This window comes from Rhinoderma darwinii, chromosome 1 (assembly GCF_050947455.1).
Source record: "Rhinoderma darwinii isolate aRhiDar2 chromosome 1, aRhiDar2.hap1, whole genome shotgun sequence".
Classification (NCBI taxonomy): Eukaryota; Metazoa; Chordata; class Amphibia; order Anura; family Rhinodermatidae; genus Rhinoderma; species Rhinoderma darwinii.
Genome location: NC_134687.1, coordinates 65,168,050 through 65,195,077, shown reverse-complemented (window position 1 = coordinate 65,195,077; position 27,028 = coordinate 65,168,050). Strand labels below are relative to the sequence as shown.

The 27,028-nt window shown below is 41.4% G+C and overlaps 1 protein-coding gene across 2 annotated transcripts in view; it reads right to left on the bottom strand.

The window, feature by feature from the left end:
- The window catches only part of NSUN7 (NOP2/Sun RNA methyltransferase family member 7), a 62,846-nt gene extending 36,580 nt beyond the window's left edge, over nucleotides 1–26,266 (bottom strand). Inside the window, exons 1-2 of one of the 2 annotated variants that reach the window (XM_075859404.1) lie at nucleotides 25,962–26,266; nucleotides 11,431–11,750 (exon numbers count right to left, since the gene is read on the bottom strand). In XM_075859404.1, coding sequence (XP_075715519.1) covers nucleotides 11,431–11,731 — 301 coding nt within the window. In that variant the 5' untranslated portion in view covers nucleotides 11,732–11,750; nucleotides 25,962–26,266. The remainder of the gene's footprint in view (nucleotides 1–11,430; nucleotides 11,751–25,961) is intronic. The other variant, XM_075859399.1, reaches the window with a different exon arrangement.
- Between the last annotated feature and the right edge of the window lie 762 nt (nucleotides 26,267–27,028).

The following is a 27,028-nucleotide window of genomic DNA, read 5'->3' as shown; positions in this document are numbered from 1 at the left end:
TGCCAATCAACGTCAATAGCGGCACGATGACATCATCGCACCGCTTCCGTTGTTGAAGGGCGCCGAGTATGTAAAGTTGTTGTTTTCACCTAAAAAGTGTGGGCGGCATTATCTACAGGAGGGGGGGAGCTATATGTGGGGCACAATCTACAGGGGAGGCTTTATGTGGGACACAATACACAGGGGAGGTTTTATGTGGGTCACAATCTACAGGGGGACTATATGTAGGGCGCTATATGTAGAGCGCCATCTACAGGGGGCTATATGTGGGGCACAATATACAGGGAAGGCTTTATGTGGGACACAATCTACAGTGGGACTATATGTAGGACACTATATACAGGATGCGCTATATGTAGGGTGCAATCTACAGGGGGCTATATGTGGGGCAAAATTTACAGGGGAGGCTTTATGTGGGACACAATCTACAGGGGGACTTTATGTAGGGCACTATATACAGGGGGCGCTATATGTAGAGCGCTATCTTCAGGGGGCTATATGTAGAGCGCTATCAACAGGGGGGCTATTTGTGGGGCACTATCTATGGGAGCACTATCTACAGGGGGCTCTATGGCGGCACTATCTACAGGGGACACTGTGTGTGTGTGTGTGTGTGTGTGTGTGTGTGTGGGACACAGTGTATTATAATCAGGGACACAGTGTATGGAGTTATTATAATTAGAGGTGCAGTGTATGGGGCTATAATATATAGGGACGTATTGTGTTGCACCATGATAACTTTATCTTTGTTTATAGATGCAGAAATGTTTGAAAAGTTGGAAGCTGAAGACATCTGAGCGGGAAACTGCAGAAATGTGTCATGGCCAGGAGAAGATATCATAGAGGTCTGGACCAGATGGAGAAGAAAAGAGAAAAAGAACTAGAATCTGAAATGAAGTCACGGGTGAGTCTCTAATTAGTTCTGTAGTAACTGTATGATCTGCAGATGATGGGTGGTATATTTTTTTGGGGAAACAGCAACTCCGAGCATATCCTTACCATTGTTCGGGCCATGCTGGGAGCTGTAGTTTTATCCGTACAAACCTATACGTCAGGGGTTGCACTAAATTGAGCTGTATTTGTGCTGCTGTTGTATTTATGTACTGAGCTTGGTTCTGGTGTATTTATGTACTGAGCTTGGTTCTGGTGTTGTATATCTCTAGTGAGCTTTGTTCTAGTGCTGTATTTATGTACTGAGCTTAGTTCTGGTGTTGCATTTATGTACTGAGCTTTGTTCTGGTGCTGTATATATGTACTGAGCTTTGTTCTGGTACTGTATATATGTACTGAGCTTGGGTCTGGTGTTGCATTTATATATTGAGCTTGGTTTTGGTGTTGTATTTATGTGCTGAGCTTGGTTCTGGTGATGTGTGTGTGTATATATATATATATATATATATATATATATATATTGAGCTTTGTTCTGATGCCATATATATGTACTGAGGTTGGTTCTGGGGCTCTATACATGTATTGAGATTGGTTCTGGAGCCGTATATGTCAGAGCTTTGTTCTGGTGTTGTATATATGTACTGAGCTTTGCTCTGGTGTTGTTTATATGTATTGAGCTTTGTTCTGGTGTTGTATATATGTACTGAGCTCGGTTCTGGTGCTGTATATATGTATTGAGCATGGTTCTGGAGCCGTATATGTCAGAGCTTGGTTCTGGAGCTGTAATTATATAGAATATATTTATAATAACAAAATTGCAGGGCAGATAGAATTGTTTTCAATTCATTGTATATTTAATGGGAACCTGTCAGGTAGTTTTAACCCCTTGAACCGCCACCATGCGGTAATACATGACCTGACAATATTTCCAAACATTCTCCTGTATGTTTTTTTCAGATGCAGCAAAATCTATAAAAATCAACTTTTAAAACGGCGCACACTATATGCTAATTACTCATTAAAGGGTCATGGGGTGGTGATCCTATCCTGAAGAGTCACATAGTCCTGCCTCCAAACCCACCTTTCCATGCTTGATTGACATCCCCCTGGCTGTTATACATCACTACCAGTCTCCTCCAACTTTCTCTGATGCGCCATTGCCTTGTACTACGTGGGCACGCACCGTGCAGCGAGGTGTACTCTGCCCGGCTGCACCGCGCATGCCAGTACGTGGCAACGGCACATCTGCAAGAGCTGAGTGACTAACTGCTGAGGTCTCTATGGGAGGAATATCCTCCCCCCTACGTAGATGTCAGAGTCAGACACTTAAACCCCCCTATAGAACGCTCAGCAGTCAGTCAGACAATCTGACCTCCACTTGCAATATAATCTCCCCATACAGCTCTCAGTAGTTATTTTACTGCAAGGGGAGGGGTGTCTGACTACTTAAAGGGGTTTACCCATTAGGGACATTTATGAGATATCTACAGGTTATGTCATAAATATCAGATAGATGCGGGTCCCACCTCTGGGGCCCACACCTATGTCTAGAACGGGGCCCCCAAAACCCCGTTCTACCTCTTTCTGCTCTCGCTGCCTCCAGGCCACTTTTTGACTTCATGGTTGGGAGTTACGAAAACAGTGTAGCACGCTGAGCTATACTGTTTCCGTAGAACTGAATGGTAGTTACGGAAACAGCGTACACTGATTCCGTAACTGTCATTCACTACTATGAGAGTTACGGAAAGTCCATGATCAGGAAGTGGCCAAGCGGCAGCGATAGCAGAAAAAGGTAGAACAGGGTTTAGGGGGCACGGTTCTAGAGATAGGTGCAGGTCCCAGAGGTGGCACTCACATCTATCTGACAGGATCCACATGATATGTCATATATTTCCCTCACGGAAAACCCCTTTAAAGTGTAACTAAACTTCTAAAAAAACTTTTGATATGTCATAGTGAAATGTCAGAAGTTTTGATCGGTGGGGGTTCGAGCACTGAGACCCCCATGAATGACTAAAACAAAGTGGCAGAAGCGCTCAGGTGACCGATGTGCTGCTTCGTTTCTGATCTGCTTTTCTCGGAAAGCCGAGCAAGCGGTGTACGGACGTACACTACTCCGGGGTATGCCGATCAGAAACTAATCGGCGCAGCATTCAATCGTGCGCTTCTACCACTTCACTTTAGCGATCAGTGGGGGTTTCAGTACTCGAACCCCCTCACCGATTAAAAGCTCTGACATATCACTATGACATGTTAAAAGTTTAGTAACACTTTAAAGATAGGTGTTATAATTTTTTTATTATTATTATTATTATTATTATTATTGTTATTATTATTACTCTTTAACCTCTTAACGCCGAAGGACGGATATATCCGTCCTCAGCAGCTGCTAGTTCGCGCAGGAGGACGGATATATCCGTCCTGTGATGGCGCGGGTACTGTCACTGTACCCACGCGATCAGCGGCAGGAGCACGGCTGTTATACACAGCCTGGCTCCTGCTGCAACTGCCGGAATCGAAGCACGCTCCGATTCCGGCAGTTTAACCCATTAAATGCCGCTGTCAATAGTGACAGCGGCATCTAATGTGTTTGACAGAGGGAGGGAGCTCCCTCTGTCACCCCATCGGCGCCCCCGCAAACAAATCGCGGGTCGCCGTCGGGTTTCCATGACAGCCGGGGGTCCAACAAAGACCCCCAGGTCTGTCTTCCGCAACTGCCTGTTAGGCGATGCCGTAGGCATGACCTAACAGATTGCCTGTCAGTTTTACACTGACAGGCAATAATGCTTTGGTATACTAAGTATACCAAAGCATTATATATGCGATCGGCACATCACATAGTGAAGTCCCCTGGTGGGACTTTAAAAAAAAATGACAATCAGTTAAATAAAGTTTGTGAAAAAAAATAAATAAAAATTACAGTGAAAATCAAATAAAATTACTTTTTTTACCCAAAAAGTGGTTTTATTTAGTAAAAGTGTCAAAACAAATCACACATACACATATATGGTATCCCCGCGATCGTAACAACTTGACCAATAAAATAAACACATTAATTAAACCGCCGGATGAACGGCGTCCAAAAAAAACGCAAAAAACAACGGCAAAATTCGCTCTTTTCTCCCATTCCCCCCATAAAAATTAAATAAAAATTAATCTATAAGTCCTATGTACCCCAAAATAGTACTAATGAAAACTACACATTGGCCCGCAAAAATCAAGCCCACATACGGCCACATCGACGGAAAAATAAAAACGTTACGTCTCTTGGAATGCGGCGATGCAAAAACAAGTAATTTTTTTCTAAAAGGCTTTTTATTGTGCAAACGTAGAAAAACATATAAAACCCTTACATATTTGGTATCCCCGTAATCGTGCCGACCCATAGAATAAAGTTAACATGTTATTTACGCTGCATAGTAAACGGCGTAAATTTATAACGTGAAAATTAATGCTGAAATAGCTGCTTATTTTCAATACTCTCCTAAAATAAAGTTAATAAAAGTTAATCAATATATTATAAGCATCTAAAAATGGTACAATTACAAAATACAACTCGTCCCGCAAAAAACAAGCCCTTATACGGCTATGTCGACGGAATAAAAAAAAAAATTATGACTCTTGGAATGCGATCGTGGAAAAACAAAAAATAATCCTTGGTCATTAACGTGCAAAATGGCCCGGTCATTAACGGGTTAATAAAACAGTGTATCAGTGTGTTTGGTGCAACTTTCTAAATACTTTTTATTAAAAATTATTTTTACTTCTTGAGATACAGCTGCTTTTATCCTGAATACAGAGCAGCTGTAACTAGTGCTAAAACCTGTATCTGTCAGGTCAGTGGCACTGATGGGTACAGTGTCAGCGGGTTTGGGGGGTTGAATTGCGTGTGAGGGGGAAGGAGGGGGCCCAAGTTGTGTCAACAGCCCAGGGCCCATGGTACACTTAATCCGCCACTGCTAACATGGTAGTATTGATAGTCCAATGCAAATTGGACTGTTATTTGTCAACATTGGTCTACAGCTGATCATACACTTTAGATTTTGGATGTTAAAAAAGACCCATTTACACCATTTTCTGCCCGCTGTCAGTGACACCACTGGGCGTAATAGATATCGACCGAAGGCAGATATCTGTAGAAAAGTTGATCTGACGTATTGGATTTTTTCAGTCCTCGTCAAGTACAGTCCTTGGAAAATCGTTCATACCAAACGACAAATCTGCATTCCAGCAATAAAAGACCAGACCAGGCACAGATCAAGGCAGAGATTGACAAATCAATTGTCGATTTGTCATTTTATTCTAGGGGTTGACGTCCAGAATGACGACCTTCGCAGACCTACTGGGGACGACAAGTTGTTCAGGAAACGGCCGTCTGAAATCACTATGTATGACGTCATGAGTCTTTATAGTCTACCAGATAAAAGTCGGAATGTGAGGAGAAATATTGACTAGAGTTTCTGACTACATATGATTGGAATGTAGATATTTTATCCCAATGTGTGTTCCTTGTGTGCACTGGAATGCAGTGATTGGTTTAAAAACAATAAAAATATGTTTGAGGCCGGTTTTAAGCCAACTAAAATTTGCAGCCATTCAGTATTATCAGTATTTACAAAGTCTTATCACAAGAAAAATAACGCTGATCAAATACACATATGAATCACACATAGCAACAAATACTGTTACTACCAGTAAACAACCTCCTTAGAAAGTCCCTTTTGGAGGTTAGTTTTCCACTTACGTGAAAAGGATAAGGACACTAGAAGAATACTTTAGTAGTACAATCTCAGGTGCAGATCAGTTCAATGTCCCATAGAGTAAGATGTGACTTTCAAGTGAAGAAAGTTGTATCACTTATCTCAGCTTGAGTCACACTTCAATAGAAGTGAATAGGAAGAGTCAACTGTTGTATAAATGCTTCTAGTGGTATTAAAGGGTAACTAAACTTTTAAAAAACTTTTGACACATCATAGTGAAAGTTTTGACCGATGGTGGTACCAGTACTAAGAACGCCACAGATTGCTAAAATGAAGCGTCAGAAGCGCTCAGGTGAGCGCTGTGCCACATAGTTTTTCATCGGCTTTCCTCAGAAAAACTGGACTGATAGACTTTCTGTTGATCCGTACACCGCTCCGAGGAAAGTCGATCAGAAACTAAGCACCACAGCGCTCACTTGAGCGCTTCTGCTGCTTTGTTTTAGCAATCGGTTTGTTTCTCAGTCCTCGGAATCCGCACCAATCAAATCTTCTATGTCACTATGACGTCAAAAGTTTTTCAAAATTTTAGTTATATTTTAAAAGAAGTTGTTTCTTGAAGACATCCCCTTTATAAATGGGATAGATGTGTTTGTAATGTAGTATTATATGCCAGTTATTCATGAATGGTCGACCATGTAATACATGAATGGGCCAGGTCTACCAGGGTGAGAGCCTCTCTTTACAAGTGGCTTTATGCTCTGGCTCAGAGAGGGTGGTCACAAGGGGGGTGAAGACCCCCTCTTCTATATTGGGGCATATGGCAAGGGGTTTGTTATATACAAAAGTCACAAGACATCAAGAATAATGCAATGGAAGAGATTGCCAAAGGTCGAACCATATATTTCTGCACAACAGAGGAACATGGACAAGGGATAAAGGAATGTGCTGCTATCCTTCATCCTTGCTCAGGCACCTGTCTTTTGCAGGGATCAGGGATTTTAGAAAATAGCATTTCTCCATTAAACGTATACCAGTATATAGACGTGTATTGTACAGTATATGAAATTCACAGGCTTTGGGGCACTTGTGTCCATAAGGGTGTACTAGTTTTATATTTACTTTAAAATTCTGGAAGTCAGGTGAATAACATACAGCCAGTATATACAGATGTGTCCTCCCTTAACATTTCTTATGGCTCGACATTGCCTGAAAGCATACTATATACGGTTTATACACTGAAAACTAAATTAAAATGGTATGTAGTAAGCTCTTAAAGGGGTATTTCAACCTTCTCCCAATGAAGTGAATGGGAGAAGGCTGTAATACTGTAAACCACCGCTACTGCTGTGTCGGCGATTAACAGTACGAGCGGAATGAAGGGGAAGCAGTGCTTGTACGAGCGCTGTGGCCCCTTCAAAACAGCTGATAGGCCGGGGTCCCGGCAGTCGGACCCCGAGCAATCAGCTATTGATGGCCTATCCTGTGGATAGACTATGAATTTTTAGAGACTGGAAAACCTCTTTAAGCTCCCCCTAGTGGTGGCTGGAGGCAGCCCAAATTGTATAGTTTAAATCTGTCTATGTAGTGGATTTCGAGCTGTGTATCAAAGATAAATGGAGTAATATGACATAGGCTCCCATGTTAAAAAAAACAAAACGTATGGCTGCGGCACATGCCATCCATCAGCCACTCATAGGCGGTACACGTTTTTGTACTGAATGGCGCGAGAATTTATTGAATTTGTATCCTGAGATATTGGACTCCTTGACGAAATTCAAGCAAAGGTAAGGGTGGACACAACCGTAGTACTATGGAAAGGGGCAGGAAGTCACCCATAGAAGAGAGTTAGGTAAGAACATAGGCTGATGTCCCCAAGGAAATGTAAGTTGTCAGTAAAACTGAGCTAAGAAATGGAAAATGGAAAATAAAGTCATTTCTCATTGTGCATAGGTCACAATGTCGAAAAAAAGGGAATATTATTCTGTCAGTCACAGCAGTTAATGTGGATCACTGACAAAACTCGGCAGCATCGGGATAGCATGAGCCTGGAAATTGCCTGAAATGTTATATTTAATGTGCTGTAACACATGCAGTGCAGATAGTAGAAGTAAGCTTAGGTCTACTATCTACATCAAAAAATCATTACACATGTTGTGTTTCTCTATGAACTAGCTCTTTTTTTTAAATAATGTAATATTATTTGACAGGACCACCCTACTATAGACAAACAGAGGGTTAAAGGGAATGTTTAGCCTTGAAATCCATTGTTTTTTTCATTTAAATATGTCCAAAATCCTGTGATGCTTAATTTCCTATTATAATTTATAGCGATCAGTTTGTTAGATAAAGAGCTACATGACCACGGACAGAATTTTATCCACTGGAAGTAAACAATGAATGTTCCCACTAAATAACAACAAGCAGAGATCTTGAAAACCATGAGGAATAATTACAGAAAGTATATTAGAAAATCGTATAACTTTAAATTATGCAAAAAAAAAATAACATTGACATTGCCAGTGACAGTAATGACTTAATACACCAGGATAATCCGAAATTAACCTCTATTGTATTATGTTTGCATTATTACGATAACCGGGTGGCAACAGTTTAAAGAATGTCTCAACAGGTAACACTTAAAGGGATTGTCAAGTCTTCACAAATTGATGGCCTATCTTTAGGATAGGCTATCAACATCTGATCGATTGGTGGCTGACTCTCAGCACCCCCGCCGATCAGCTGTTTTGAAGGGCCCCAGCGCTCGTACGAGTGCTGCTTCCCCTTCATTACTGTCACTGCTCATACTGAGACTCGCCAACACACGTGTATGGGCAGTTCAACGTATTATAGCCTTCTCCTATTTCAGTGAATGGGAGAAGACTGTAATACTGTTAAGCAGCAACTACAAGTGTGTAGGCGATTCACAGTACGGGCAGATAAGGAATGAAGAGGAAGCAGCGCTCATACAAGCTCCGGGGCCCCTTGAAAACATCTGATCGACGGGTGTGCCAAGAGACAGATCCCCAACGATCAGTTATTGAGGATAGGCCATCAATTTCTTATGACTGGACAATCCATTTAACAGCATAGGAGCATCACTGCCACATGTAACATATAGATGGCTCTTTATAGAAGAACTTTAAATGAAAATGCTCTTAGCGCTACAACAAAGGTTCAAAGTCTTTTACTTCACAAGTTAGAACAACAAGAGGCTATAGGGACTGACATCAGAGAACTAGTAAACTAATCCCAGTAAATAGCAGTAAGATAAATTAATGCCTATATACATATGACCACAAAACATTGCATAACTTCACCTATTTGCTTGCACAATGTGAACAGCCAGTTGTATTTGAACATGGGACACTTTGTTGACATGGTTTCTTGGTGTCACAGAAATACAAATAATTTACTAGATGTATTTCAACTATATCATACAGGTGCGGGTACGAGCATCTGATGGATCGTGGCTTACAGAATGAGCAAAATATATGAATTAGCAATTCATATTACTTGAAGCGTCTGGGCTTCAATGCATAATATGTAAAAGGGACCTCCAGCTATCACACGCATTTTATAGGACTACAAACCTCCTAATTTTGGGGCCCCCCTCAGGCTCCAGGGCCTGGGTGCAACTGCATTCTCTGCACCCCTATAATTACGCCCCTAATGTTAACTACTGAGAACCGTGCCCACACTTATGGCCACTCAAAATATATTACCCTCTTATGCCTTATAGGTAATATATAATATGACATTTCTGGTTAATAGTCCGTATATAAAATAATGCAACTACAAAACAAGTTTGCACTCTCTCTCTATGATCCCACTTAACCTTAAACAATCACTTAGCAAACACAACGTTAAACTACTATCACTCTCTATGTCAACCTATCTATCCACTATGCCACCCATCTAGCTACTGCTAACCCAGTCGGATTATGGTATAGTTGCCAGTCTCGGGTGGCAAAATGGTGCAGGACGGAGTCCTTGGTAATCTAGTCTGCAGTGTTCTGTCCCTGCTGGCCAAGTGTTGCGTTTTCATTCCTGGTAATACCCAGTGTTCATTCTTTGCGATCCAGGGCTACAGTGCCCATCACTGATAATCCAGTTGCCAAGCCTGGCTATCCAATGATTTAATAGCCATCTTTGGTGAGTAATACCTGTGGTCACAGAGCCTTTGCTAGTGATCCTGTGTTAATGTGACATTCCCTGATGGCCAATCTAACCGTCTTTATGATCCTGTGATTTAGTAGTCATCTTTGGTGATTGTCCATTCGTGGCTTCCAGGTGGTTTAGTTACCAACCCTGGCCATCGAGCGTCCATTTCAGAGGGCCCAGTGTTGATCCTTGATGATTTAGTTAGTATCTTTGGCAATGCAATATTTAATGAAAACCCCTATTGATTCAGTGGTTACTTACCTGCCTCCAGTTTCATAGCCATCAGCACAGCAGAGACTTTTCTCCTCACTTGGCAAATTTGAAAAGCGTCCGTGGTTAAGGCCAATTTACCGGAGACGTAGTTTAGGCCAAATTTAATTGGTGTGAGAAAAAAGATGCAAAGCTGCATCTGCTCATAGAAGGTGCAAAAAGGATTTTTGCCTGTCAGAGGATTCAAAACTGCATAACTGGAGAGTCCAAAATGTGCCAAATCTTTTAAAAGACGTGCACCTTTTAATAAATTTGCTGCAAATCTCACCTGCTACTTTCTCCACTTTGTCTGCCGTGAAATACGCCATTCTTAGTGAATGTGAGCCATTATATAGTGGGCACTCTTAGCACTAACTAGGTCAACCCTTTATGGACATCTCATAGATGACGGGTTCTTTAGGGATATGATTTGTGGTCTCGGATACATGGGCATGGTTTAGACAAGTGAACTGCATTTCTTTACTGGTAAGCGCTGTAGAAAAGATGGAGTCATCCACTGTGGGAAACGATCAGCGACTTGATGGTTGAATGGAGAAGGTTACTTTTTACATTAGTTGAACACTGCACATGACAAGAACAATAGAAAAACATGCTAAAATCTAATACTACTGTGACATATCACCGTTACTATGGTTTTACAAATCATTGATTTAACATATTAGAAGTATAGACTTAGGCAGAGCCCATAGACCTAGTTTTGTATGAATGTCACTGTTTTCTTCCACAAAAAAAGCAAACTGACTTTTAGACCAAGATTGTTGTCTGCTGCACATGCTCCAACATATTGAACAATTTTAGGTCCAGATACCATATACCATAACATGTGCGATTAGGGAATATGAACATCATAGAGTAGGGCCCAACGCTCTAAAAGCCCATCTATGAGAGAAAAGTTGCTCACAAAAATCTTCTCTTGATATGGCTGACCCAACCCATCCAAAATAGATGGCCATTTATTTAAATAGCTAGAATGAAATACTACATTGGCCAGCGGCAGCTTGCCCCAGCGATAACAGCTGATCGGTGGGGATTTCTGAAGCTGTACATGGACCCAGCCGCCTTCAACTAGAAAACCAGGTTGTCGAGATAATACAACCCCTTTAATTCATGGTGCATTGATTCACAGTGTAAATGAAGCCCTGGAAACATTTATGGTAGCCTTAACTATTACAATTGGTGCAACAATGTATTAACATTTGATACAATCAATTTATTTTTTTTAATGGCAGAACATTTTTGGGAGTCATGCTGTGTATACTTGTTATAATGTTACTAATATAATATTAGAACTGATAATATTGTTATATTCTGTGATAAAATTGATAAAATAAATTAATAAATTTGACCCAGCCTGGCATTAATAAGAAGTACACATAGAATTTGACAGTAAATTATGGGTTATACTCACATTTCAGAGAATTGAAAGCCAATTCATAAGACCAGCGTTGAGATCTTTCGTCCTTAAATTCTGTTGCGGAGAGCTCAATGTCAGAACCATAGTTCACCAGAATTCTGTCTGGAGGTTTCTTCCGATAAATACCTTGGAAGATCTTGGCGGCATTGATGAATACCTGATCAGGGTAGTTCACTGATTCAGTCATACTGGATGTGCTGCGTAAAATTGAATCTTTAGTGCTGAAATCTGATATCTTCCCTGATACTGAATGACTTGACATGTCCTGGTCAAAATTATTCCGGGGGTTCAGCATATTTATCCTTAGCAAGTGCCTAAAAAATATAATCAAACAGTTAACATATCTTTACCTTGAAGCAGTTGGCTCCAACTTCTGGCTTTCCAGCTGTTATAAAAATCTACAACCCCCAGCATCAGCAAGGGTTGGAGAGCCAGAGGTTTGAGTCGAATGCTTTACAGGAACAAATACTGCACTATAAGGGTAGGGCTACACAGTGACTTTGGGCACGCCACACAGGTCACGCGTCCAAAGATCGCTGTGTCATACTGTCTACATTGCAACAATATAAGTGAATGTGACCACGTTAGGACCCGCATGTTTGAATTTCCTGCGACGGTCGCGGAAACATGCGGGTCGCAACGCGGCCATATTCACTTACATTACTGTAATGTGCGGAGCGCACGACACAGCGATCTTTGGACGCGCGACTTGTGTCGCGGCCAAAGTCACCGTGCAGCCCTAGCCGAAATGTAATTTCATATACAAGATTAGCGTTATTTTTGGTAGGCGAACCACAATCTTAATGTTTGTTTTCCCAGGAAAAGGTAGTTAACTGAAATCAAACGTTGTCCGTGCCATTGAATTAGTGTCCCTTCAGTCTTCCAATTTCGTGAGATTTAGCTAATATGGGGTTCCTGAAAGGGGAATTTTTCATTATTATATGAACCAATAGATCATATAAAAAGTTTTTCTGACCGAAAAAAAACACTATAAACAAGAACAGACATTATTTGTCTCTTGTGATCTAGTACAAATGCTACTTCCGTAAGGCGAGAATCACACACAAATTTTTGATGCAGTTTTAGGCTAAGTTATTTGAGCCAAACAGAGGAGTGGACACAAAAAAGGAGATGCATCAGTCTTTTCTTTACACCCTTCCATCCTTTTGAATTTATTTCTGACTTTGGCTAAAAAAACTCAGCCAAAAACTGCATCAAGACGGTGTGTGATCCTAGCCTTAAAGGGGTTTTCCCATGAGAGACATTTATGACCTATCCACAGGATAGGTCATAAATGTAAGATAGATGCGGGTCCCACCTCTGGCAACCGCACCTATCTCTAAAACGGGGTCCCCTAAACCCTGTTCTAGCTTTTTGTGCTCACGCTGCCTCCCGGCCACTTACTGATTACATGGTTGGGAGTTACGGAAACAGCGTAACTCGCTGAGCTACGCTGTTTCCGTAACTCCCATAGTAGTGAATGGCAGTTACGGAAGCAACGTAGCATGCGAGCTACGCTGTTTCCGTAACTACTATTGTAACTATGAGTTACAGAAACAGCGTAGCTCAGCAAGTTACGCTGTTTCTGTAACCCCCGACCATGTAATCAGTAAGTGGCCGGGAGGCAGCGTGAGCACAAAAAGCTAGAACAGGGTTTAGGGGACCCCGTTCTAGAGATAGGTGCGGTTGCCAGAGGTGGGACCCTGTGGATATGTCATGAATGTCCCTCATGGGAAAACCGCTTTAAAGGAATGTTTAATGTAATTAATCTTACTTTTATTAATTAGTAGTTGCAATGTAGAAGCAACGTGTTTGTTTTTTAAAAATTATGTAGCTATTTACTTTTTATGTTTTTATCTGCAATGAATGGGAGTTAAAGGACCAGTGTCACGAAAAACATTTTTTTTACATCAGTTTGATTTTAGTGTTTTATTAAAAACTTTTATATTTATTTGTGTGTTTGTGTTTTACTTTTTTTTATTTTTTCACTTTTTCTTCCCTATGGGGGCTGCCATTTTTTTTCCATTTCTGTATGTGTCGATTAACGACACATACAGACATGGAATACGGCAGCTACAGTCCCATAGTGAATGCGAACGGGGCCCGTTCCATCCACTATGCTGTACGCCGTCTGTGTGGGAACGGCGCATGCGCCGCTCCCACACAGTCCAAGTTGAACTGTGCGCCGTCCGGCGCCATTTTCCTGTAGACCGGAAGTCGCGGCCGGACAGTAAGATTACTACTTCCGGTCGCGGCTTCCGGACTTGTGAACTTGGAGCGGCGGTAGCAGACGGACCGGAGGGAGCGGCGGCGACTGGAGCAGGTAAGTTATTTCTGTGTATGTAAGTGTTTTACTGTGTGTTTACTAGTGTATGTAAACCTACTACACTGTGTGTTAGCTCAAAAAATGGCGACACACAGTGTAGGAGGTTTGACCGTTCAATCCCCTCGTTTCTCCCGGCACTAGCCAGGATAAAGGAGGGGGGGATTCTGAGAGCTCACTAGAGCGAGTGAGTTTTCTCAAATTTTGCAGCATAAAGCAATGTGGTTGTTTTACCACATGCAATGCTGCAATTTTGGGAATTGCTCCATCTAGTGACCAGCGCTGGGAAATATTATAAATTAGAATCTAATTTATAATATTTCCTGACTCGTGAAAAAAATTTAAAAAATTAGAACAATGTTTAATCACCTATACACTAATTGTTTAACTAAAAAAAAAAAAATACATTTTTTTCTAGCGTCACAATCCCTTTAATGGTCAAAGAATTGTCAATAGACTAATACAGTCTCCAGGAAAAGATGGAGTACAACCATCTCCCCCAGAGACCAGGGTGTGACAGGGTAAGTGCATAAGACAGGATAGAAATACTATACAATTATATACAGAGATAATACTTTGTATCTGTGTATATATAGTATAGTGTTCCTATCCTGCCTTATCTAGGCCTCCAGCAGTACAATAGAGCTGTTATCTATCATTAAATCCCCTACACTATACACCACGTTCCAAATTATTATGCAAATGTTATTTTTTGCTGATTTTCCTAAATAGTCGATGCAAATGACAGTCAGTATAATCTTCAAGCCATCAACCGTTGGAGTATAAATGCAAATTTTATTGAACAAATCTCCTAATGATAACAGATTTTTTTTAGAAGTAAAAAAACTCAAAATGCACTGTTTCAAATTATTATGCACAACAGAGATCAAAACATTTTAAAGGTTGTAAAGAGAACTAAAATGGTAATTTGTTGAATTTGCAGCATCAGGAGGTCATATTTACAGAAATCAAAAGCTCTTTTAATAAAAAAAAATTTAACAGGCCAAGTTACATGTTAACATAGGACCCCTTCTTTGATATCACCTTCACAATTCTTGCATCCATTGAATTTGTGAGTATTTGGCCCGTTTCTGCTTGAATATCTTTGCAGGATGTCAGAATAGCCTCCCAGAGCTTCTGTTTTGATGTGAACTGCCTCCCACCCTCATACTGTAGATATTTTGCTTGAGGATGCTCCAAAGGTTCTCAATAGGGTTGAGGTCAGGGGAACATGGGGGCCACACCATGAGTTTCTCTCCTTTTATGCACATAGCAGCCAATGACACAGAGGTATTCTTTGCAGCATGAGATGGTGCATTGTCATGCATGAAGATAATTTTGCTACGGAAGGCACGGTACTTCTTTTTGTACCACGGAAGAAAGTGGTCACTCATAAACTCTACGTACTTTGCAGAGGTCATTTTCACACCGTCATGGTCCCTAAAGCCTACCAGCTCTCTCCCCATGATTCCAGCCCAAAACATGACTCCGCCACCTCCTTGCTGACGTGGCAGCCTCGTTGAGTCATGGTGGCCATTCACCAACCATCCACTACTCCATCCATCTGGACCATCCAGGGTTGCACGGCACTCATCAGTAAACAACACGGTTTGAAAATTAGTCTTCATGTATTTCTGAGCCCACTGCAACCGTTTCTGCTTGTGAGAATTGTTTAGGGGTAGCCGAATAATAGCTTTATGCACTCTTGCAAACCTCTGGAGGATCCTACACCTTGAGGTTCGCGGAACTCCAGAGACACCAGCGGCTTCAAATACCTGTTTGCTGCTTTGCAATGGCATTTTAGCAGCTGCTCTCCTAATCCTATTAATTTGTCTGGCAGAAACCTTCCTCATTATGCCTTTATCTGAACGAACCCGTCTGTGCTCTGAATCAGCCACAAATATTTTTCACAGTACGATGATCACGCCTAAGTTTTCTTGAAACATCCGATTTCACGCTTTTCGGCAGCAGAGATATCCTTTTTCTTTCCCATATTGCTTGAAACCTGTGGCCTGCTTAATAATGTGGAACGTCCTTCTTAAGTAGTTTTCCTTTGATTGGGCACACCTGGCAAACTAATTATCACAGGTGTCTGAGATTGATAACAATGATCCAAAGAGCCCTAAGACACAATACCATCCATGAGTTTAATTGAAAAACTAATAATTAAATGTTTATGACACTTAAATCCAATGTGCATAGTAATTGGAACACGGTGTAAAGAGATTACTCTGCTGATCCTGTCCCAGTCCACATAGCAAAGTGATCTTCAGAAAACAGGTAAACAGCCCCCTGTGTGTGCTCCATTGGCAACTTTGAAAGCAGCACTATTTCCATTTTAGTCACATAGAAAAAGAAAAAGTAAAATAAGTTTATAATAAATAAATAAAGTGCCATTTCTGATTATAAATTCTCTAACATGTACCTCTGGATTTAGAGAACTTCTGACGTTAAAGAGACATACCAGTAGTTCTTATTGGTATGGGTCCATGAGCTGAGCCCCTTCAAATGAGTGCCGGTGATGTAAAGCATGCAGATTATGACCAAGTCTACAGAAGTCCCATCAACATTTATATCAGAGATTTTCAAAGATACGTTTCGGTCCCAGCTCACAGACCCCAACAAATAGAAACTTCTGACATGTCTCTCTTTTATCTGTACACTTTAATATGATGTGAAGGATGGTTTATTTGCTTATAGTCTCTGTATGAAATTACATTGTGAATTATCAAGCAGGATGCCGAATTACTAAGATATGTATTCTCCATTTTGCAATGGACTTTCCTCTATATAATTCTAAGAAACATCTTATCTCCATGTGTTAAACGTGTGGCCTTCATAGCCCCATTGAAGCGCGTTGGCTGAACGCCCAGACATAAAGTGCAACTATTCCTCCCCCATGAGAACAAATCACTAACAACTGCCCATTATATGCCTGTCTCCAGGTGTTACCTGATGTCAGCATTTTAATGAAGAATTAGAATTAATATTCTTATGGTCTGCTATTGGCTGAATAAGAATTATTGTCACATTGCCTCTGATTGGTTAACCTCAAGTCTACACCCCATTTGAATGATATTATTATAGTTTGAGTTTGGAAATAAACCCCCAGAGGAGTATTTTGAGCATATCAGCAGCGTCTGTGTGTTTTTTCTCCTCTCTCGATATATATCGGTGTGAAATCTCCTGATTAGGATGCTGGATAAAGTTCCTGGCATGAGTGTCTGTTGGAACACTCATCTAAATTTCAGTCTAATATATTTTGAGCCATTGACTTCCACGACAATGGTTTCCTTAATATCAGTTTCCTTGGCTACAGCTCGTATTCTGATTAATTCCCTGGTGACTTGTTTAATAAACAGCACTGGAATAATTAAACTCACATTTGATGTAAAATTCTCTGTTGTAAAACTTCAACATACAAAGCTGAGTTACTCTAGGATTGCTGGCAGGACACAAAGATATACAGTTCAACCTGGTACTTCCAGTTTCACTGTCACAGATGTGATGGGGATTTCAAACGAAATTGAAGGCCCATAAATGTCATAGCACATACATTTTTAATTTTGTCAGATACCATGGGTATAATAGTATGGCGGCAAACAGGATTAAAAAAAAAACATTCCTTCTTCTGCTCTATAAAGCTTGCAGTGGAAGTTAAAAAGAGAAACAAATTGCTGACGGAAGTAACAACATCTAAAGGTGTAGTTCTCAGCAATGCTCAAATTTCTACCTGACAATCTATTGTGATGTATATACAGTGGTCTCTCAAGTTTGTTCCAGGACAATCACTGTAAATGCCATTTTACGTAGGCCAATGATCGTGTAAACAAGGCAAAGATCAGCCGATGAACAAGCAAGCTCTCATTTATCGGATGATCAAATCTTTTATGCGACCAAAAAAACGGTCGCTAGTCAGCAGCACATCTCCCTCGGTAAGCAGAGAGTTGTGCTGCTGACATGAAGCAAATGCATGGGGACGACTATCGTAGTAACGATCGTTCTTCCACATACTAACAGACATTGCTCCGTTTAAATGAAGCAGACGAGAAATAAAAAGGAGTTACCCTCACCTAGTGGCAAAAGAAGCAGCTCGCTTTTTCAGAGATAAAGAGCAGTACAGTTCATGTAGTACAGGTAGAGAACAGTATAGTAAATGTAGTACAGGTAGAGAACAGTATAGTAAATGTAGTACAGGTAGAGAACGGAACAGTACATGTAGTACAGGTAGAGAGCAATACAGTTCATGTAGTACAGGTAGAGAGCAGTACAGTAAATGTAGTACAGGTAGAGAACAGTATAGTAAATGTAGTACAGGTAGAGAACGGAACAGTACATGTAGTACAGGTAGAGAGCAATACAGTTCATGTAGTACAGGTAGAGAACAGTATAGTAAATGTAGTACAGGTAGAGAACAGTATAGTAAATGTAGTACAGGTAGAGAACGGAACAGTATATGTAGTACAGGTAGGGAGCAATACAGTTCATGTAGTACAGGTAGAGAGCAGTACAGTAAATGTAGTACAGGTAGAGAACAGTATAGTAAATGTAGTACAGGTAGAGAACGGAACAGTACATGTAGTACAGGTAGAGAGCAATACAGTTCATGTAGTACAGGTAGAGAGCAGTACAGTAAATGTAGTACAGGTAGAGAACAGTATAGTAAATGTAGTACAGGTAGAGAACGGAACAGTATATGTAGTACAGGTAGAGAGCAATACAGTTCATGTAGTACAGGTAGAGAACAGTATAGTAAATGTAGTACAGGTAGAGAACGGAACAGTACATGTAGTACAGGTAGAGAGCAGTACAGTACATGTAGTACAGGTAGAGAACAGTATAGTAAATGTAGTACAGGTAGAGAACGGAACAGTACATGTAGTACAGGTAGAGAGCAATACAGTTCATGTAGTACAGGTAGAGAACAGTATAGTAAATGTAGTACAGGTAGAGAACGGAACAGTACATGTAGTACAGGTAGAGAGCAGTACAGTACATGTAGTACTGGTAGAGAACAGTATAGTAAATGTAGTACAGGTAGAGAACGGAACAGTACATGTAGTACAGGTAGAGAGCAATACAGTACATGTAGTACAGGTAGAGAGCAGTACAGTACATGTAGTACTGGTAGAGAATAGTATAGTAAATGTAGTACAGGTAGAGAACGGAACAGTACATGTAGTACAGGTAGAGAGCAATACAGTACATGTAGTACAGGTAGAGAACAGTATAGTAAATGTAGTACAGGTAGAGAACAGTACAGTTCATATGGTACAGGTAGAGAGCAATACAGTACATGTAGTACAGGTAGAGAGCAGTACAGTAAATGTAGTACAGGTAGAGAGCAATACACTTCATGTAGTACAGGTAGAGAACAGTATAGTAAATGTAGTACAGGTAGAGAACGGAACAGTACATGTAGTACAGGTAGAGAGCAATACAGTACATGTAGTACAGGTAGAGAATAGTATAGTAAATGTAGTACAGGTAGAGAACAGTATAGTAAATGTAGTACAGGTAGAGAACAGTACAGTTCATATGGTACAGGTAGAGAGCAATACAGTACATGTAGTACAGGTAGAGAGCAGTACAGTAAATGTAGTACAGGTAGAGAGCAATATAGTACATGTAGTACAGGTAGAGAACAGTACAGTATATGTAATGCAGGTAGAGAGCAGTACAGTACATGTAGTACAGGTAGAGAGCAGTACAGTACATGTAGTACAGGTAGAGAGCAATACAGTACATGTAGTACAGGTAGCGAGAGGTATAATACATGTAGTACAGGTAGAGAGCAGTACAGTATATGTAGTACAGGTAGAGAGCAAAACAGTACATCTAATACAGGTAGAGAGAAGCACAGTACATGTAGTACAGGTAGAGAGGAGTACAATACATGTAGTATCGGAAGAAAGCAGTACAGTACATGTAGTACAGGTAGAGAGCAGTACAGTACATGTAGTACAGGTAGAGAGCAATACAGTACATGTAGTACAGGTAGTGAGAGGTATAATACATGTAGTACAGGTAGAGAGCAGTACAGTATATGTAGTACAGGTAGAGAGCAAAACAGTACATCTAATACAGGTAGAGAGAAGCACAGTACATGTAGTACAGGTAGAGAGCAGTACAATACATGTAGTATCGGAAGAAAGCAGTACAGTACATGTAGTACAGGTAGAGAGCAGTACGGTACATGTATTACAGGTAAATAGCAATACAGTACATGTAGTGCAGGTAGAGAGCAATAGAGTGCATGTGATAAAGGTAGAGAGCAGTACAGTACATGCAGTACAGGTAGAGAGCAGTACAGTACATGTAGTACAGGTAGAGAGCAGTACAGGACATGTAGTACAGGTAGAGAGCAGTACAGGACATGTAGTACAGGTAGATAGCAGTACAGTACATATAGTACAGGAAGAGAGCAGTACAGTACATGAAGTACAGGAAGAGAGCAGTACAGTACATGAAGTACAGGTAGATAGCAGTACAGGTAATACAGGTAGAGAGCAGTACAGTACATGAAGTACAGGTAGATAGGAGTGCAGTACATGTAGTACAGGTAGGTAGCAGTACAGTATAGGTAGACAGCAGTACAGTCAGCTAGTACAGGCAGAGAGCTGTACAGTATATGTAGTACAGATAGATAGAAGTACAGTACATGTAATACAGGTAGCACTACAGTATAGGTAGATAACAGTACAGTCAGGTAGCACAGGTAGAGAGCAGTACAGTATATCTAGTACAGGTAGAGAACAAAACAGTATATGTAGTATAGGTAGAGAGCAGTACAGTATATGTAGTACAGGTAGAGAACAAAACAGTATATGTAGTATAGGTAGATAGCAGTACAGTACATGTAATAAATCAATAATAAAGAAAAAGCGAAGCAGCACACAGAAAAAAATGGATTTATTTATCTAACATCCACTACAACGTTTCACCTCCTCTATGAAGGCATTGTACATGTCAATTAACAATAGCGTTTTGGGGCTGAACGTGCCTCTTCATCAGTAAATACATATAAGGCCAGGATCACACACACAGTTTTGATGCAGTTTTTGATGCAGTTTTTCTTAAAGGAAGGGTGTCGCGAAAATAATTTTTTTTTAGATAAATTTGCTTTTAGTGTTTTATGAAAAAAAAGTTTATTTATTTGTGTGTTGGTGTTTTACTTTTTTGTTTTTTCAAACTTTTTCTTCTCTATGGGGGCTGGCATTTTTTTTTTCATCTCTGTATGTGTCGATTAACAACACATACAGACATGGAATACAGCACATACAGGCCCATAGAGAATGCGAACGGGAGCCGTTCCATTCACTATAGTGTACGCCGTCTGTGTGGGAACGGCGCATTCGCCACTCCCACGCAGTCCAAATGGAAGGTCTTCGGCCAAGCGACATCCGGCGCCATTTTCTTGTGGACCGGAAGCCGCGGCCGGACAGTAAGATTACTACTTCCGGTTGCGGCTTCCGGTCATGTGTTCAGAAGCAAGCGGAGGGAGCAGACGGACCGGAGGGAGAGGCGGCGGCAGGAGCAGGTAAGTCATGTTTATGTATGTTTTGTGTTATAACCACTGTATGTAAGCCTACTACACTGTGTATTCGCTCAAAAAATGGCGGCACACAGTGTAGGAGGTTTGACCGTTCAATCCCCTCTTTTCTCCTGGCACTAGCCAGGATAAGGGAGGGGGGATTCTGTGAGCTCACTAGAGCATGTGTGTTTACACCAAATTTGCAGCATAAAGCAATGTGGTTGCTTTACCACATGGCAATGCTGCAATTTTGGGAATTGCTCCCTCTAGTGACCAGCACAGGGAAATGTTATAAATTAGAATCTAATTTATAATGTTTCCTGACTTGTGATAAAATGAAAAAAAATTCTAACAATGTCTAATCATGTATACACTAAATGTTTAACTAAAAAAAAAAAAAAAAAGCGACACATTCCCTTTAAGCAAACACAGGAGTCGACACAAAAGAAAATAGATGCATCAGTCTTTTTCTTTATACCTTTCCTTCCTGTTGGATCCACTACAAAGAGCATCTCTCTCTGGAGGACTCGGCACATCTCTGTTTTCCCGCTGACAGCAAATAACGTGTAATGCTTGAAGGGGTTTTCCGAATAAAAAAAAAAATAGGCCAAACTGTTAAGCCTTTGGCTAATTGTAGCGTAACACCACATCACAGCCGCCATGAGGGAGTATGGATGGCTCCATACTCTGCAGGTGTCAACTGTATCTTACAGCCGACACCTTACTGAAATGGCCCAGATCGGAGATAGCTCTGATCCCAGCCGTTTAACCACTTATATGGCGCAGTCAATAGAGGCCCCCTTTGTCAGCTCATCAGACCCTCCAGCGAAGCGATCGTGGGGTACCGATGGTTGTCATGGTAGCCTGGGAGCCTAATGAGGACCGCCAAGTCTTCCATCTTTCTGTACAAAAAATAATGTACAAAAAAATACTAAATATTTAGAATTGACCTTATTTATATGCTGAACTGATCACCGCGGGAGGTAAATTGCCCCATATGTTGAAGTGGGAGGAGCAGATGGGTAAAGAGCCGTAGGTGTCGTAGTGGAGAGAGATGGCCTATACTACTTCTAAACTGTTTGTTCTCCGTTGGTATATGGTCCCACTTAGACTGTCACACGTATTTCCATCCAGTAATCCAACTTGCTTTATACACTGCGGACAGATGGGTTCATTAGTTCATACATGGTGGGAATGGCCAACGGTGACCAAATTCTGGTCGGAAATCCAAACCTTCATCTCATCTCTCACTGGGATATCCCTGACTCTTGATATAGCTACTTGTCTCCTAAATGGTCCTATAGCATCAGTTCCTTAATATACACGCAAGCTTATACAATATATTATTTTGGTCGCTAAGATGACAATAGTGTGAGCTTGGAAAACTCCCATTATTCCATTTTCCCTTGTTGAGTCCAAGCTGACGTGAATTATGGTTAATGACCATTTGAGTAGTTTCCTTTCAGATTCTCCAGAGAAAATATATAGGATTTGGGACCCATGGAAGTCTCATATGCCACCTTGATTCTCATTTTATATATCTTTCCCCCTCTAAAGGGGTAGCCAGGCAATTGGAGCACCATCCCTCCCTTATCCCTTCCCTTTTTCCTAGTTTTCTACTTTTCTCTCTTCTTCTTTATTGTATCTTTTTTTTGTTTTAGGTTCCTGAGTTCTTTGATTGCATATCACTACCTATTATGCAATATAGATATTCTGATTGTATTCTAAATTCAAGGAACTATGTGATTGATATTACTGTAATGTATGCCATTCCCGTTACTAAATATTTAAAGCTCCAAATTCCCCCTTTTCCCATCTTTTCCCTAAAGTAATGTAAAAAATAAAAAAATTCACATAATAGGTATCGCTGCATCCGTTATCACGTTATTTAACCCGATGAATGAACGTCGTAGAAAAAACTAATTCACAATGCCAGAATTGCTGGTTTTTGATTACCTTGCTTCCCAAAAAAAACTGAGTAAAAAGTGATGAAAATTTTGTATTTACCACAAGATGATGCCAATCCTGCCCTCATACCACTCCATTGATGAAAAAATAAAAAAAACGATGGGTCTTAGAATGTGGCGACACAAAAGATTTTTTTGTTTAACAATTCGTTTTATTCTTGTAAAAGTCGTACATCATAAAAACAAAACTATAAAAATGTATCCCGTAATCGTATTGACCCACAGAATAAAGTTAACATGTCATTTTTTTACCACAGGTAGAACGCCGTGACATCGAAACCCAAAACACGATGAGGGAATCACAATTTTTTTCAGTACCCACTACATTATATGGTAACATTAAAAACTACAACTCCTCACTCAAAAAACAAGCCCTCATTCGGCTATGTTGACGGGAAAATAAAAAAAATATTAAAAATGTCTGTGACACCAAGGGGTGAAAATGATACACTCTGAATTCTTCACTGTTCCTCTGCTGCCACTGTTGACATCTTGGAGCTGGCTGGCCAATCACAGCCCGCTGTAGTGATGTGCCGACCACAGAGCCATCACTATAGAGGGATATGACTGGCTGATCCACACACATGACATGTGGCACTATGGACGACAGGTCATCATCACGCAGGAGAATAAACAGAGATGTGGCTGGGGACCCGAACAGCGGCAGTAGCAGAAAGGTCAAGAATTCAGAAGGTAAGTATATTGAGAAGTTTATTATTTTATCATTTCGTGCTATTTTATTTATTTATTTTTATCCCAGAAAACCCCTTTAATTTCCTCTTTGGGAGCTCTCCATGAAATCTGAACACTTGCTTATAGGTGCCGCCACAAATTACAGCTGATCGCTGGGGGTCCCAGTAGCGAGATAACCTGTGTTCATCTTATTGTCAGGGGACCCTTCTAAAGGCCTTCTTAGACGGCCCGTCCTGTAAACGAGCGCCGATCAACGAGACAGAGCCTTAAAGTGGAGCTAAACATTTGACAAACTTCTGACATGTCATAGTGACATGTCAGAAGTTTGGATTGGTGGGGGTCCGAGCACTGAGACCCCCACCAATCGCTAGAATGAAGCAGCTGAAGTGCTCATGTGAGCGCTCAGCTGCTTCGTTTCTGTTTGGCTTTTTCCGGAAAGCCGATGTAGCGGTGTACGGGCTCATAGACTTTCTATTGAGTCCGTACACCGATACATTTATTTCCGGAAATAGCCAAACAGACACGAAGCGGCCGAGCGTTCACACGATACCTTCAGCTACTTTGTTCTAGCGATTGGTGGGGGTCTCAGTGCTCGGACCCCCACCAATACAAACTTCTGGCATGTCACTATGACATGCCAGAAGTTTGTCGAACGTTTAGCTCCACTTTAACAAACAGGAATTGTCCATAATGCCGCCAGTATTCACGAGCTAAAGGGTTATTCCCATTGCAGATAGTTATGGCATATCGCTAGAATATACTATACTTTCTGATCGGCAGGGTCTGACTGGCAGGAACCCCACCGATCTAGAGCTTGATTTATCACTGCGTTTCCTTTAAAATTCCCCTGGCTGTGTCACTTTTTATTAAAAAAAAATTGGAAAAGCGAGGTGACCAAAAAACATCAATTCTGGCGTTGTAAATGCAGCACGGACCATTTATCGGCTGGGTGCGCCGCTGTGCATTGAAAACTAGACAAGGGGACACCGCAGTACAGCAGCTCAGGATCAGAGGCGGTCCTGGCAGTCGGACCACCACCGATCAGAAAGTAACGGCAAATCCTAGCGATAGACCTCATGTACACGACCGTAGCCATGTGCACGGCCGTGATTCTCAGGTCGGCCGGGGGCGGAGTGTCACCCGCAAGCCGCCCGTAAATCGCGGGCCATGCACATGGCCGCGGGCATTATTTGCTATGAGCCTGGACCGCAGAACACGGACGTAATAAGACATGTCCGTTCTTTCTGCGGTCCAGGCTCCTGGGCCATGCACGGACCGTGGAAACCACGGTCGTGTGCATGGCCCCATAGGAATGAATGGGACCGCAATTCTCCGGTGGATTTTCGGGGGAATTGCGGCCGCAAAAGCACGTTCGTGTGCATGGGGTCTTATACTTCTCTTTCCATGATGGGATAACCCTTTAAAAGAACTTAGTAGTAAAACATCATAAACACATAAGGCATTAAATATCTCCCTTTGAAAATCTTCCATAAGCAATAAATATAAATATGACAACCTCGACAATCTCTGTACATTGCTGTGGAATATGTTGGTGCTATATAAGCATCAGATAATAAATAAACCTCAGACGTCATAGTGACGTTTCTAAAGTTAAAGGCTTTTTACCACTATAGACACTGGTATGATCGGATGGGGGAGGGGACTGGGGTCTTAACACTGCGACAAAACCAAAAGTTGCTATTTGGTCATTGTGATGTTAGGAAACAGTTTTATATGATATCGGCTCCTGACTTCTATTTCTACAATACAATTATATTTTATTCCTACAAACCCCAAAATATACAATATCCAAACTGCAGCAACTGTATTCACAGCGTCCATACCGCAGTTAAAAGGACAGTCCACTAATATGGAGCCGCTACCTACAGTCCCATCACCCCAGTGTTCAGCAGAGGCTATCAGAGTCCGCTGAGACTTGTGGTTCCCCCGGCACTGCAGCACCACGCATAGCCAATGACATTTCTATCCCAGCCCCGACTCCCAGTACCTGCCAGATCCAGTTGTGCTGCCTGATATCTGCCGGACAGCACCGAGAGAGTAAAACTACCGAGGAGGAGAGCAGACGGGACCACAAGACAACATCACCGCCGCTGCTATACCGGAGCTGGGACTGGGCGGGGTCTACACGGATAAACTCCGATGAATCACCATGACAACCAGCTGTGCGTCCAAAGACTCATCGCATGGTGGGCGGTGACTCCTCACCCCGGGCGGCGCTGAGATTGCGGTGGGCGTGGTCTGATAGACGGAACGTTGGTCGGTCTACAGCACGACCCAGTGATGAATGTGCCGCTTTCTAACTGCCGTACAGCTGAAAGAGAGAGATACGAGAGAGAGAGAGAGAGAGAGGGAGAGGGAGATATGAGAGAGAGAGGGAGATATGAGAGAGATAGAGAGAGGGAGATATGAGAGAGAGAGGGAGATATGAGAGAGAGAGAGAGAGAGAGGGAGATATGAGAGAGAGAGGGAGATATGAGAGAGATAGAGAGAGGGAGATATGAGAGAGAGAGAGAGAGAGAGAGAGAGAGAGAGAGAGAGGGAGATATGAGAGAGAGGGAGATATGAGAGAGAGAGGGAGATATGAGAGAGAGAGGGAGATATGAGAGAGATAGAGAGAGGGAGATATGAGAGAGAGAGGGAGATATGAGAGAGAGAGAGAGGGAGATATGAGAGGGAGATATGAGAGAGAGAGAGGGAGATATGAGAGAGAGAGGGAGATATGAGAGAGATAGAGAGAGGGAGATATGAATGAGAGAGGGAGATATGAGAGATAGGGAGATATGATAGAGAGAGAGAGAGGGAGATATGAGAGAGATATAGAGGGAGATATGAGAGAGATATAGAGACTGCGATATGAGAGAGATATAGAGGGAGATATAAGAGAGATATAGAGACGGCGATATGAGAGATATATAAGGAGATATGAGAGATAGATAGATATAGAGAGGTATGAGAGAGAGAGGTATGATATAGAGAGAGAGTGAGATAGAGGTATAATATATATATATATATATATATATATATATATATATATATATCTTATACCTCTATATA